Source organism: Equus caballus, chromosome 5, assembly GCF_041296265.1.
Source record: "Equus caballus isolate H_3958 breed thoroughbred chromosome 5, TB-T2T, whole genome shotgun sequence".
NCBI lineage: Eukaryota > Metazoa > Chordata > Mammalia > Perissodactyla > Equidae > Equus > Equus caballus.
The window spans coordinates 40,977,162-40,991,667 of NC_091688.1; the positions used below are offsets into that span (position 1 = coordinate 40,977,162).

Below are 14,506 nucleotides of genomic sequence, written 5' to 3' on the forward strand. Positions count from 1 at the left end.
TGCCTGTGGTTTCTGTTTTTCCTTCCACAACCCACCCTACACTAAAATTCATAAACTTTTTTACTCATAGTATAATGAAATTATAACCCCATCAGAAAAATGCACATGTGGACCTAAAAGTTTTCAGGCAGTTCCGAGAGATTTATGACTTTCCAAAGTCAACCCTTAAAAGTCCAGATGAAAACAAAGGATTATTATGCTGGATGTTTTCCAATTTCGTATTCTAGCTCTCCTTTATTGAACATGGTTAAAAGGAATGTGTGAATGAAACGTATTTTTAAAAGAAATACAAATTATATTTGGAAAAACATTCTTCAAAAAGAACAGTGGACAGAAGTTTCAACAGAAAAATTTCCCAGTGTAAAGTTTCTTCTAGTGCCTGTGTCTACTGCCTAAATAGAGGAGTATAGTGATAGTACCTTCATTTATTTCTGTATTTAATTCAAGGCCACCTGAAAACTTTTGAATTTTAGCATTTTCTGTCCAGAGAGTAGTACATTTGTTTAAAACAAAACAACCTAGTTTTTAAATATCTTTTATTCACTTATGTTTAAAATACATACAGAACTCTAATTAATTAACTCGAATGTTGGTAACATCTAGTCTTTGAGAACGGATCCTGTTTTCAAGAGCCCAAGTCATTGTAGCTATTCGTTTAAGAAAATTTGCTCTTTCTGCTATTAAGTGGTGAACATCATTAATAGTCCTGTTTTGGGGGAGGATTTGGTAGGTGCCCGTTTCCTGGTTTCCTCATTAGATTTGGCCAAATTAGTTTATCACAAACAGTAAACAACCTTGAGTAAATTGTTACTCACTTTAGAGGTCCTCCATGTGTCCCTTATCACTTCCTCCTTTCTTGTGTGTAAATAGTTGTTTCATAATGTAAGTTTTAACTTCTTTGTGTGTGTGTGCATCCCCCGAGTATGGGCCTCTACCAAAGGGCCTTTTGTAAGAGTCGCCTGGCTGGGTCTGGAGACCTGGAGGGAGCCGGCCGTCCCCGGAGGGGCGGGGCCGGTGGCGGGCGTCACGGGGCGGCCCCGCCCCTCCGGCCGGTGGCGCCATCTTCCCGGCTGCGGGAGGGGTCACAGGTCAGTGCCGGAGCCTCGCGGCGAGGGAAGGAGGACGGAGTGGGAGCTCTGACCGGCCGTGGCGGTCACGTCCCGCCGGGTAGGAGGAGCGGGGTCTCGGCCGGTGAAGCGGAGGGTGGGGGCTCGGTGGCGGGCTGAGGTGCGCTGGGGGAGGGGAGCTGTCGCGGAGGAGAAGGGGGAGGGGGCGGAACCTCCGGGTGCCGCGGGCGTGAGAGGACCCCTGCGGCCTCAGGGCAGTTCCTTTGGTCCCCAAACCTCAGCTTTCTCCCTGCTGTGCCGGTGCCCCAGTCTGAAAAGAAATTCTGAATTTCTTTGTCTCTTCTTTCTTCTTCTCTCGGGAAAAAGTAGTAATTCGGGAAACCTGTGATGTGTTACAGGACTGAAGTGTCCTGCAGGGAAGGGGAGCATGTGGGGTTTGTTAGGGCCGCCAGAAAGGCGGCAGTAGGGAGCAGGCGTCACGGACCCGAGTCTGAGAAGGTGGGGCACTGGCTCCAGACTGTCGTCACGGTGTCTCCAACCTGGATTAAATATTTTCTTCTTTCTCAAGGTGCCTTTTCCTCGGGGCAGCCCAAGCTTCTCCAAGAGGACAATGGATTCTGGAAGTCGCCCAGGTGGGAGCTGCTGTAGCAGCCCTGCAGGACTCTCACGCGAATACAAGCTAGTGATGCTGGGCGCCGGTGGTGTGGGGAAAAGTGGTAGGTGACATTTTTCTTCCATTTTACAAGAAGGACTAAAAGTACTCAAAACAAATGACCTCCACCCAAACCACTTGGGAGACTGGTTATCATGCAATGTTGATACTGAAAATTCTTTCTGTGGGTCACTTTTGTGTAGACTCTAACTTTCATTTCTTGTTTCGAAGCCATGACCATGCAGTTCATCAGCCACCGATTCCCAGAAGATCATGACCCCACCATCGGTAAGTCAGATGATCACTTAGGTTTCCAAAGAAACCCCATAAAAGTCTTCTAGTGTCAATTTTTGAAACAGTTTTAAACTATTTATATTTAAACTATTTATATTTTGAGCCTCTTTTGCTGTCTGATTCAGGATTTATTTAACAACAAGAGTATCATAGCAGTTGGTAAACAAATGACTATTTCTTTTTCCTATATGTCTCCTTAACTTTATATGTACATAAGCCATCTTTAGTGTCTGTCTTTTATTGAACATTAATGGGACACTTTCTTTGTCATATTCTTATGGTTGGTGTACTGTATTGCCAGATTAAAGGAAAAGTTTAAAGACAACTTAACAGAAGCCTTTTGCTGTCACCTCTCTAAGGGTCTGACTTGAGACTGACTATGTAACTATGAGTCAGCTGGTTTGAACTTCCACAAAAGGAAGCAGAAAAACAAGTAGAGCCAGCCTGCTGAACTCTTACAACCCAGACTTGCAGAGCCCGGACTTTTTCTACTCAGAGCCCTTCATTACTTCCTTATACCTTGGGTTCATTACATGGCAAAGTCTTCCCTCGTGTCTTTTATAATCCTTAACGCTTTATTGTTGGCAAAACACTATTAAAGTAAAAAGTAGTTTTGTTTTGCCTTTTAAAAGATTTTTAATTGCTGTTCGCTACAAAGACTAAGAAGGTTACCATCCTTCCTGAACCATAAGGAAGCAGGTTTGATTCTAAGGGGTCGTATCCCAGGATAAAAGAAAAATGGGTGTGGGGAAAGGGGAGGACACAGAAGTCTGCCATACTGCTGGTGTTTTCAGGATGTGACACTTTCTCTCAACAAATCTCCAAAAAGGATTTCCATTGGGTCAGGCCTCTGCTGCTCTGTTTTCCACAAAGCCAGTGAGCGTTCTGTGCTAACCCAGCTTTGGGTGTGGTTATTTTATATAGTAGATGCTTCTGTGGATTAGGGGAAATAGAAACAGGTCTTGTTTTTCATTTACTGTATTAAATTTAGAACATTGTTCAGAGATTCAAACTATGGTGGGAATTCTAGGAATAAAATCAATTTAGGGCTTAGGATAATTTACTTAGAGCTCCAGAAATACCTCTTCTTTAAAGTAAGACTCATATACTGTGTCTCCTGAGTTACTTTTTTGAATCTATTGATTTTTTTTTTTCCAAATCAGCTACTCTCCTGACAATATTATCTGATTCAACAGCAAATACTTTGTCTCTTGAGTTTCTATTATGTGCCAAGCACTGTGGTAGGCCCTGGGGGGTACAGTGGTGAGGAAAAAGATGGTGTCTGCTCTCATTGGGTTTATAACTTAGTGCTTTTTGTTTCAAACTTTGGCTACTAACTCCAAGAAGAGAAACTTTACATTGTAACCAGTACACATTTAAGCATGTGTGTGTACATGTATGTATACAGGTGCACATATGTGTAGGTAATTAACATATCGTCAAACTATAGTTACCTCACTGCTTATGGTTTGTGGTGCACTCTGGTTTCTTCTCTTTTGGTTTAGGTTTCTGCTTGTTTGTTTTAATGCTGGTCCAAACCCAATAAAATCATTCACAACTCACTAATCCTAATGGATCATGACCTGTAGTTTGGGAAACATTGATATAGTGGGCCCTTCATCTTTGAGGAAGAGTCAGAAGCAAGGGTTCAAGAAAAAATGTTAAGAGGAAATACATCAGGATGTAAGCAGCAGTTGTTCTAATGATGAAAATATTGAGTGGGCTTTTTCTCTTTTTTTTTTTTACTTTCCTGTATTTTCCAAGGTTACTATAATAATATGCATAAAGAAATTTGCTTTCATAGAGGAGAAATTATGACAATATGGATTATTTAGAAAATAGTAAAGTAAGTTATGATTTTTCTCTTTTCTATAGTATTAAAATTAGGAGGAATTATAGCATATGGTTAAGTACGTAAGGCTTTGAGTCAAGCAGCCCTTGGTTTTAATTCTGGTTATATCATTAATTAACTGTGTAATATGGGGAACACATTTAGTGTTTTAGAGTTTCATTTTCTTCATGTTTAAAATGAAGATAATAATGCCTACTTCATTGGATTATTATGACTATTGAATGAGTTAATGTATATAAATTACTTAGTATAATGCCTGGCATCTAATAACTGTTTAATAAATGGTAAAGTTACTTTTCTGGCCTAATATTTTAAAAAAGATCTCTCAGAATCCTTTTTTCAGCTTAGAATTGTAGGTGAAGTCTTATTAAGCTGTGGATAAACTTACATACATCATCGCTTATGTGAAAAAAATAATAAAAACCTTAGTTGAAGACCTAATTTATTTATCTCAATGGATTTAGCATGTTTCCTGAGAAAATTTGGGCACTTAAAGAACTGCTTTTCCATGAGACAGATTTTAAAATAAGGTTGCATATTCCTGCGTTTATGAGTTTATAGACACCTTTCTTCCCTCCTGTAGAAGATGCTTATAAAATCCGGATCCGTATTGATGATGAGCCTGCCAATCTGGACATTTTGGATACGGCTGGACAGGTATTAAATCTTAGAATGCTCTGAGTAAGAGTCTTTTCCCTCTAGTGAAGGGGCAGGAAGGCTTATGCAGAGAAGATCACTAGTTCATCTCTTTTAATTTTTCATGCACTCTGACTCAGGATAGCAGGTAATCAGCATCTCTCTTCTTTAATCTGAAATGAATGCTCATCTGTGTGTAGTTCTAGGTTGCACCAATACATTGATGACCTTGTTTCCCTCCAGGCAGAGTTTACAGCTATGCGAGATCAGTATATGAGGGCAGGAGAAGGGTTTATCATCTGTTATTCTATCACTGATCGTCGAAGTTTCCATGAAGTTCGGGAGTTTAAACAGCTTATTTATCGAGTTCGTCGGACTGATGATACACCTGTGGTTCTTGTGGGAAACAAGTCTGACCTAAAGCAGCTAAGACAGGTAAGGATAGAGTTGAAAATGCTGTCTGTCATCTTGTGGGATTAGTCATTTTTGTTTCTCTGTTTATAGAGTCCTTTGCCTTAAAATAAAAATTCAAAATTAGCTTCTCCCTAACCTTGAAAATTTCCCTATATCTACTAATTTTTTTGTTATTTTGGATAAAATTTAGATTTTAGCAATCACTTTTCAGGACAAAATCCACAGGATAGTAATCACATGACAAATAGAATACCCATTAAGTGACAGATGATAGAATATTCAATTCCAAAAACCTCAGAAATAAATCTGTTTATGTCAGGAGAAACTTTGGTTAAACTTCAAGATGTACTTCCTGTTGGTGAGGATTATGAGCCCTGGAAGGGGAGAATAAGAGAAATTGCAGAGGATTTTGGAATAACTGATACCTTTCAAGTTAGTGACATTGTTTAAAATTTTGCTGTTTGGTGTAAACTTAAAGGTGGAGTGAAATGGGCACATTTCATAACTACTCCTGAAAGCAATGAATGGTGCAAACCTTTTTGGAAGTAGTTGGACAGTAGTTAAATTCATAATGCTTCTCAGTTAATCCCCATTTGAAAAATCTATTCAGGGATTTACGTATAAAATATTTGTTGCCAGGTTATTTATGGTAGCAGAAGATTGGAAAAGAATCTAAATGTACAAATTAAGAGAAATTATGGTATTTCCATAATTGGTTATATCAGTTTTAGGTTCCTTATAGTTTTTAGCATTATAGTTTAAGTATGTATTTCTTTGCCTGTGTTTTCCTTTCTTAAAAGGAAAAGTATGAGGGGGCTGGCCCAGTGGTGCAGCAGTTAAGTTTGCATGCTCCACTTTGGCGGTCCAGGGTTCGCCAGTTCAGATCCCGGAGGCAGATCTGTGCACCTCTTAGCAAGCCATGCTGTGGCAGGCGTCCCACACATAAAGTAGAGGAAGATGGGCACAGATGTTAGCTCAAGGTCTATCTTCCTCAGCAAAAAAAAAAAGAGGATTGCTGGCAGATGTTAGCTCAGGGCTAATCTTCCTCAAAAGCAAGTAAATAAGTAAAATGAAAAGTATGAAGAAAATGAAAATGGCATATTTGGCGTTTTTTTCAGTAACATTGGATTATAACATTGTCTGACTTTCAAGTGTACATCATAATATATTTCAAATTCTGTGTAGATTACATCATGTTCACCACCCAAAGACTAATTACAATCCATCACCATACACATGTGCCTAGTTACCCCTTTCTCCCTCCTCCCTCCCCCTTCCCCTCTGGTTACCACCCATCCAATCTCTGTTGCTATGTGTTTGTTCGTCATCATTTTTATCTTCTACTTATGAGTGAGATCATATGGTATTTGACTTTCTTCCTCTGACTTGACTTATTTCACTTAGCATGATACCCTCAGGGTCCATCCATGTTATCACAAATGGCCGGATTTCATCACTTCTTATGGCTGAGTAGTATTCCATTGTGTATATACACACCGCATCTTCTTTATCCATTTGTCCCTTGATGGGCACCTAGGTTGCTTCCAAGTCTTGGCTATTGTGAATAATGCTGCAAGGAACATAGGGGTGCATGTATCTTTAAAAATGGCGTATTTGATATCTGTAACTATTCCCTGTCCCAAAAAGTTATCTTTAAAATAGACAAGAAATAGAATCACATAATTTGAAGGCAGAAGAAATCTTAGAAGTTATGTAATCCAGCCTCTCCCCCCGACCCAGCATTACAAAAATCACTACACTCTACTTGAACACCTCCAGAGTTGAGGAGCTGTCTTCCTTTTAAGGTAGCCCTTTCATTTTTTGGGACAATTGTAATTGTTTTCCACTGTTACCACTATAAATTTTCTCATGTGTACATTTTTAAAGGTCACCAAGGAAGAAGGATTGGCTTTGGCCCGGGAATTCAGCTGTCCCTTTTTTGAGACCTCTGCTGCCTACCGCTACTACATTGATGATGTATTCCATGCCCTTGTGCGGGAGATACGTAGGAAAGAAAAGGAGGCAGTACTGGCCATGGAGAAAAAATCGAAACCCAAAAACAGCGTATGGAGGAGACTGAAATCACCCTTCCGGAAGAAGAAAGATTCTGTAACTTGAAGGGAAGCTGTGGAGTGTTTATCTGTGACCTGCACTGCCTGATCAGAGCAGTCCAGTAACCTGCGTTAGTGAGCGTGGTGCTTGCTCTTTCTCCTGTTAGGACCGTTATTTTAAAAGTAACTGATGAAGGGGACATGCCTACTAGAGGTTTTCAATGATGTGGTATTTAAAATATTGTCTCTTAGCTAATTCTGATTTATTAACCCGGTGGAGCACTGTCTACTTTTAAATTGTCTCATTAGAATTTGATCACCCATGTTTTGGGTTCTGTTGCTGATATTAATTAGTTAATGTAAATTGTTTATACCCAGGGGAATATGTATGCCATATGTGTTTGACTAAGCTCACAAGAGGAATTTTTTGCCGTGCACTACTCCATGTTATCTTTCAACTCCAGTTTCCTGGGACTATCCCAGAGAAGGACCTCAGTCTTTTCTATTCACACTGTGCTTCCTAGAGACAGAACAAAAACCCTGTAGGGAAATCCATGCTAAAGAGATTGGTGTTAACGTTCAGCAAATAGCGGTGGAACTGACTCCTGTTGCAGATTGTAGAGTGATGAGATCTGGGGAGATCAGGCTGTATGTTTGCAGGAACTTGGCTAGAAAAAGGTAGGATCAGAACAGTGTTCCCAGTACGAACCTGGCTTTTCTAAGAAGTGCACATTTGACCCAAATGCACTGGGATGGATAAGACAAACAGAAGCATATCAAATGTAATGAAGGTTTCTCCTATGAGGTTATTTTACTCCTCCTTTCAGGGTTTGCCTTTCTTTAGCTTCAAAGGTAAACACTTTGGGAACTATTACTGGATTACTAAACTCTTGTTTAATCTAAATCCCTGGTTGGAACAGCCATTGCCTTGTACAGGTTTATCTTTTCCCTGGATATGCATGCATCAATACATTTACAATAATTGCTTCCTCGTGCTTTCCCTGAGCTTCCCTGTGCTCCTTTGAAGATATAGCCCTGGCAGAATGGTTTTTAGACCCTTTGTCAGACTGACTGCATTTTCCACATGGAAGAGACATCAGGAGTTTGAGTAATTGTGTATGTGCCTCCTTGATGTTGACAATCACTAGACTCAGTGCTCTAAGAAAGCCCTTGGTATTTCTGTTTAATGAGCCAGTCTTGAAGCTTTAAAATTCCCATATGTTGAGTTTCTCATTGAAGATTTCTTTACAAAGACATTGCTGAGTTCACCTCAGGGTTGTCTGAGCCTTAACAAAGCTTAGCCTAAGAGAATACCACTTCAATACCTGTGCGTAGTTGAGAAACTGTTGTCCTGGGAAGAAACAGCTTTAAATATTGGTGGTAAGCTCTCTCTTCTAGAATCAGGATTGTTTTGATATCTGAACTTGTTATATGTGGAGATTAAGTGCAAAAGTGCTAAGAGTAATGTGTGTCACTAAAGCAGTGTTTGTGTCCACTTTAAACTCTAAGAACATGACTTTGTGTAGCACCTCTTAAAAGGGCACAGCTCAACTTACTGTTTTCCATTTTTATTACAGGCAGAAGGACAGGGTTGTTATGTTTTTCCTTATAATCAATGGTATATGCCCTAGGTTTAAAGAAAAGTGATGGTTGTAACTCTTAGCTGAGTAGTGGTCCCTGTTCAAACTCCTGGAAATGTTTTTGCTACCAAATAAATCATGTTTTATGGTACTCAAGCCATCCAGAAGTGAAAGGCCCAGAATTTGAATCTATGCAGGACAAAAATCTTGCAGGAATCAAAGCACTTTGGAGAAGCATGAAAAGAAATACAGTGCAATTCTGTTTTAACAGTATTTCACCACATTTAAACTAGCTTGGAGCCTTTTAAGTTTAATGCCTTAACTTCTCATTACTAGTGACCTACGGAATTGTTATTAGCATCAAGCAGGAAGTTGACAGCTATATCATTATTTGAGATAGTCAAGGCAGCAGACAACATTGCTAGAAGGAAAGATCTGTAAGACAGGAGGGAATTGGTATTGTATATAAGAAAAATAACAAATTAGTGTTTTTAAGACTATCACTGTCATATATTTGATTGTTGGATTAATTAGCCCATTAATTAGTATTAAGAATTCTATTCATGGTGCTAAATAGTTTGAGGGGTATAAAATGTCTTAAGTCATAGCTCTATTCTTAGTGATCATATGGTGTATGTAATTTATAAGCTCTAAGTAGTCAGCTTTATCCAATTTGAGGGCATTAAAATCAATTACTGCCTGGAACTTTGAAGAGAAAAATTCAGGGACAAGTTGAAAAGCACTGGAACTGTTCATGTCCATACTAGATTGGTAAATTGCAAAATTTAGAAGCTAGCCTTTAGAATTAGCTGTTTAGAATTCAGAAAGGGATATATGTCTTAACTTCGTGATATATTAGCAAAAATTGGTCTACTGTGATGTTTGGGGAGGAGAGGGGAGAGAAAAGTTTTTCCCTTATGCACTTGTATATGAAGATGGTTTGTATGACACAATACAAAACTTTTAAACAACTTGTTGGGCTTTTCCTTTACTTACCTATGTCTGGGTAGAAATGTTTGGAATCATCGCAAAGGATCATTTTAAGAAAAAAATTTAATACCATGAGATTTTACATTCTGGAAAATATTGATTTAAAAAAATTGAATGCCCAGCATGTACAGAACACCCTTGTCAAGTGGTAGGGAGCAGGCCATGGAATGCCCCTTCGTTCAGAGGTTACCTCTTTGGTGGAGAGACAGGAAAAACTCATTGAAAATGATAGCCCATTTGCCACCTGATCAAGAGTTAATGTTTGAAGTATGTATACTAAATGTGAGAGAATGAGGAATAATTTTTTCTGTGAAAGTCATTTCTTTTATCATCACTACTATAAATGGGCATCAGTGTTGGTAGAGAGGACTTAGTTTGGACGTTAAGGGAATGTATTTTTGTGTCTTCATTATTTAACATTTATTGAGTGGGTCAGTAACTGTCAGTGTGGTCCACCATTGAAATGGGCAATGGAGGAAATATAAAATATCCCTGATCGTGAGCTCTGGTAAAATTTGCATATACAAAACAACTGGAGGTCAATCTTAAGGTAGTAGATTATGTGCTTCAGACTGGGAATGTTGTAGGAATTCAGAGAGGGAAGGAATTAGTATGGCTGGAGCTGACTCGAATAGCTAATGGGAGCTAAAGCTCCTGGTAAATACTCGTAGTCTTGTACTTTTTCCAAACTCAATCTTGAGAAGGGTGAGATGTAGAAAAATTTGAAGTCTTATTTTTTATGAGTCCTTATTAACTTTGACAAGCACTTGGCTTTAAAAGATGGTTCAATACTGAAAATAGATTTGCAGTAATCCTGGATTTGCTCAAGCTTCAAATTAAAGTTTATTTTCAAATTGTTCTTCCCACATTTCAGCAGCTCAGCTGGAACTGAAACTTAGGTGGTATTACCATACAGGGAAGTAGTTGGAAATCCTAGTTCTCTGACTAAAAAGAGTATCACCCTGTGCTCTAAATGTTCTCACTGCACGAATTAATTTTGTCTTTCTCCCCTTTTTCCCCACTAAGAATTGCTGTGAATTAATTAGGTATAGCATAAATTATAATAAATAAATTAAGAAAATGGCAACTGTATTTTTATTTTACTCAGAAGTTTTGACAGTTTTTTCAGTGAAAGTTGGGAGATGAGTCTGTTGCTATTCTTCCGTGGTTTATTGGTTAACTGTGTTTCAGTGGTGTGCTATGCACCTGTTTGTCTAGACTGCACCCATATCCACAAAGAAAGCCAGAGCTGGCTTAGCTCTTGTCTGCAGAAAGCACATTCTCCTTTGATGAGTTGAACTGAATTGACTTGCCTCCCACTTGGTGTCACTATGTAGGAGCAGAGGACCACGTGTGGCCTGGAGGAACCAGGATGGATTTTAGTTTAGGAAATGGGGTCAGACAGCATAAGCGGGTCAACCCATCTATAGAGCCCTGCAGACCCGTTTCCCTTCACTGTCCAGATGGTCAGGGCTGGAGTGTGGCCAGCTTCCTTAGGCTAAAATGAGTTAGTTAACTAAGGACTTCTAACACATGGGTTCTGCTCCTGGGGGGTTATCATTAATTGGGAGGACAGGGCAATAAATAGGCAACATAAAAGCAAAGACATTACATTGAGTTATTAAAAGAATACATTGAAAGATCTAGGATTAAATTGATAGGTGGAATTAGACCATGAAGATTTCTCAAAATTGTAGTTTGGAGAGGAGGAAAAGTGTGACGTGAAACGAGGAAAGTCTTAAGAGTCATGTACGTAAGACAACTGAGCCAAGATTTGAGACTGGGAAAGTCAAGACTATCGTGTTGTACATGGAATGAGCATCAAGAAGCAAGGTTGAGGTTAAAGGGTAAGAGCTGGGATATAGCAAGAGACCAATAGGGCAGGACTAATTGGGTGGAAAGCTGTGAAGGCCAGCCAGAGGTGTGCATGGTTCCCAGATACCTGGTTGCTCGGGATCAGAAACAGCTGGGGAGTTGTTTTGCTTTTCATTTTCTCAGCCCCTGGAAATTTTGATTTGATCTCTGATAGGACCCAGGAATCTATATTAAAACAAAAACCTCCCCAGGTGCTTCTGAGTGTAGCTGTTCCTAGATCAGGAATCACCGAGCTGGATGGTGTGGCAGTGTCTGGGGAGATCGCTGGAGGACTGTAAAGCAGTGATAGGTTGTAGTTAACAGGTGGGGGAAATTCTGGTGGCTATGGACAGAATGGTGGGCTGGGGAGCAGCTGGGAGTAAGCAACAAGAAGGATGCTGTAATAGTTCACAACTAAGGAAACAAGGGATTCAGCTGTGGGGACAAGAAAAATAAACTCATGCCTTGTTATGAAGGAAACCACCAGATAGAACAAAGAACTGTTAGGTCTTAATGTTTGGGATATTCTGAAATTTCCAGTCAACTTTTAAACATGACTTGGCCTTGAGACAAAATTACTGAAATGTTTTAGCTTTGTCTAATAGACCTTGCTTTAAAAAAAACCCCAAAACTGTGATGAGCAGCTTTGGGTTCAGAGTGTACATTCCTCAGCACACATGATCGTATTGTTAAGTCACCCAGTTTTTTTAACAAAAGCTGCTGGGGTGGGGACATGTGTCATTTCCTGCCCTTCCCAGAGCTGGTTATTGCTAGAGTTTATTACAGTTTGCTCTGAGCCAGAAGAAAGTCGCTCCAGAAACATCCCCCGCCAGATGCTTTCCCTAGTTTCCTTGCAGAGGAGTGTGTAGGTGAGGGAGTGGAGGCAGAGAAACTGGGGGTTTATATGAAGGTGAGTCCAAATATGTGCTCAAACACAGCGTAATCCAACATAAAATCTCTGCTGGTCCGGGAAGGCATGCATGCACATCAATTTAGTCAGAAATAATTGGCACAGTCCCACCCAAAACATTATAGCCACTCTTATTTTCATATCCTTAGACTCCTCAAAAGAATCTATGGGTCTAGTTGCAGCTAATACCCACCCACCACTGCCACCACCCAAAAAACAATAACAAAAACAAAACAACTCTAGACCAAACTTCTTTTGAAACTCTGACTCAGAATAAGTAGGAAGAAGAGGCGAAGTCTTTCCGTGTTTGCTCTAGGTCTGCTTCCTGGACAATATTTTGTTCCTGCCTGTCTGTCTGCTGTCAACAAATCTTTATTGAGTGCCTGATGCTTGCCAGGTATTGTGTTGGGTGTTGGGAATTCAACAGTGAATAAAAACAAGCACACAGTTCCTGGAGTCTCAGTTCTGTTCTTTGGGCGCCTCTAATTCTAATGTGCAAAATCTCACATCAGAGGTTTGGATCAAATGACGAGAGAGTGAGATGGGGTAAAGGACAAGTGAAAATTTCAACTACTTTGTAAACAATTAAGTGTTAACTTGGAAACATTCCTGAGAAGAGGCCGATTTGATGTGAGTGAATGAAATCATGAAAATGTCCAGTTTCATATTATTATTGCAAATAACCCTCTAAAACTTTTTTTTTTTTTGAGGAAGATTAGCCCTGAGCTAACTACTGCCAATCCTCCTCTTTTTGCTGAAGAAGGCTGGCCCTGAGCTAACATCCGTGCCCATCTTCCTGTATTTTATACATGGGACGCCTACCACAGCCTGGCGTGCCATGCAGTGCCATGTCTGCACCCGGGATCCAAACCAGTGAACCCCGGGCCGCCAAGAAGCAGAACATGCACACTTAACCGCTGCACCACCGGGCTGGCCCTAAAACATTCTTGAGGACATTGGCCTCAAGATCATAAACACATTCTAATTTGCATTACTTCCCATTAAGCTCTGTTTGCATCTTTCTTTGAAGGCTCCACCGGTAGCGATGGTAGAAAAATATAGGTTCTGGAGTTAGACTGCCACAGTGCACATGCATCCAGGCTCCATTGCTTATGAGCTGTGTAACTTGAAACAAGTCATTTAAACTCTCTGGACTTTAGTTTTCTCATCTGTTAAATGAGGATAATAATAGCACATATCCAGCAGGGTTGTTGGAAGGATTAAATGAGTTTTAAAGGTATAAAGTGCTTAAAACAGTGCCCAGCATTGGTAAACATTCAATCATGTTAGCTATTGTTGCTATTATTATTAAAAAGAAAGTGAGTCCCTTTTTATGGCCCTCTCAGAGCTATTCAATTAAATTGAGGTTTAATATAACATTTGAGGTGAATTTACCAGCTCCAAAGGCTTGAACACAAGAGCAGTTAATGAGTTCCCAGGCTTTTATCCAGATTTTTCTGTTAGCACATCTATTCCTGGGCCTCCTGAGCCTTAACACCTCCTCTAGGAGTTTGTTCCTGAATGCCAAGCAGAGTTTTGAGCATTTCTTAGCGGTGCTCAGAAGGTAGTATTTAACATAGTGTGGTATTAGGCACTTGGGACACTCCTCAGTTTACTAGCTTATAAAAGTTATTAAGAATAATGTCCTCAGCTTTCTGAAAAATATGCCCTATGGCTAAACTTCTGTTGCTCTTGAATTATTTGAGGAAGACACCAAGCACTAGGCTTTTTTTCAAAGCACAGGTGTCGGGGAGGGATGAGATCAGAATGTGAGGTGGTTAGCAGGTTGGCGACTCCTTTCTGAGAGTTTGTTATAAGGAGGTCACAGGAGAAAATACCTTGGACTGAGAGGTACAATAGCAAACAATGTGGTGTCCTTTGTTCGTTGCCCACCCAGCATCCATTCCTCCTTCCAAAGGAAATGACATTTTGTTCAAGAATCCACCCATTTCCCATACTCAGTTCCAGGGCAGTCCTAAATGGCCTAAAGATAATCCTATCCTCCTTGCCTGTGATTGGTTCAGAAATGACCACGTGAAACATTTTGGGCCAGCAAGATTAGAGGAGAGAATAGCTAGAGGCTTCTGGGAATGGCCTACCTTATTTTTGCTACAGGAGAGGTCCTGTAGCAATCTCCTCTTTCCCCTGGAAGTGAATGGGGAAGCATGGGGCCCTGGAAGTGGTTCTCTAAGCATCACTAAAGCCT

The 14,506-nt window shown here is 40.1% G+C and overlaps 1 protein-coding gene across 1 annotated transcript; it reads left to right on the top strand.

Moving 5' to 3' along the window:
* The first annotated feature begins 1,002 nt into the window (after positions 1 to 1,002).
* On the top strand, positions 1,003 to 10,617 carry RIT1 (Ras like without CAAX 1). The gene is made up of 6 exons (XM_023641026.2): positions 1,003 to 1,167; positions 1,636 to 1,783; positions 1,951 to 2,007; positions 4,449 to 4,522; positions 4,745 to 4,936; positions 6,803 to 10,617. Exons 2-6 carry the CDS (start codon positions 1,678 to 1,680, stop codon positions 7,031 to 7,033), a joined length of 660 nt encoding a protein of 219 aa, XP_023496794.1. The 5' UTR covers positions 1,003 to 1,167; positions 1,636 to 1,677; the 3' UTR covers positions 7,034 to 10,617.
* Positions 10,618 to 14,506: the final 3,889 nt, after the last annotated feature.

What these genes read in the sequence shown, in the direction of transcription:
- RIT1 (XM_023641026.2), top strand. Translation starts at nt 1,678, where the DNA reads ATGGATTCTGGAAGTCGCCCAGGTGGGAGCTGCTGTAGCAGCCCTGCA. An exon ending in CGGTGGTGTGGGGAAAAGTG is followed by an intron (nt 1,784 to 1,950) that starts GTAGGTGACATT and finishes CTTGTTTCGAAG; the next exon opens with CCATGACCATGCAGTTCATC. An exon ending in ACCTAAAGCAGCTAAGACAG is followed by an intron (nt 4,937 to 6,802) that starts GTAAGGATAGAG and finishes ACATTTTTAAAG; the next exon opens with GTCACCAAGGAAGAAGGATT.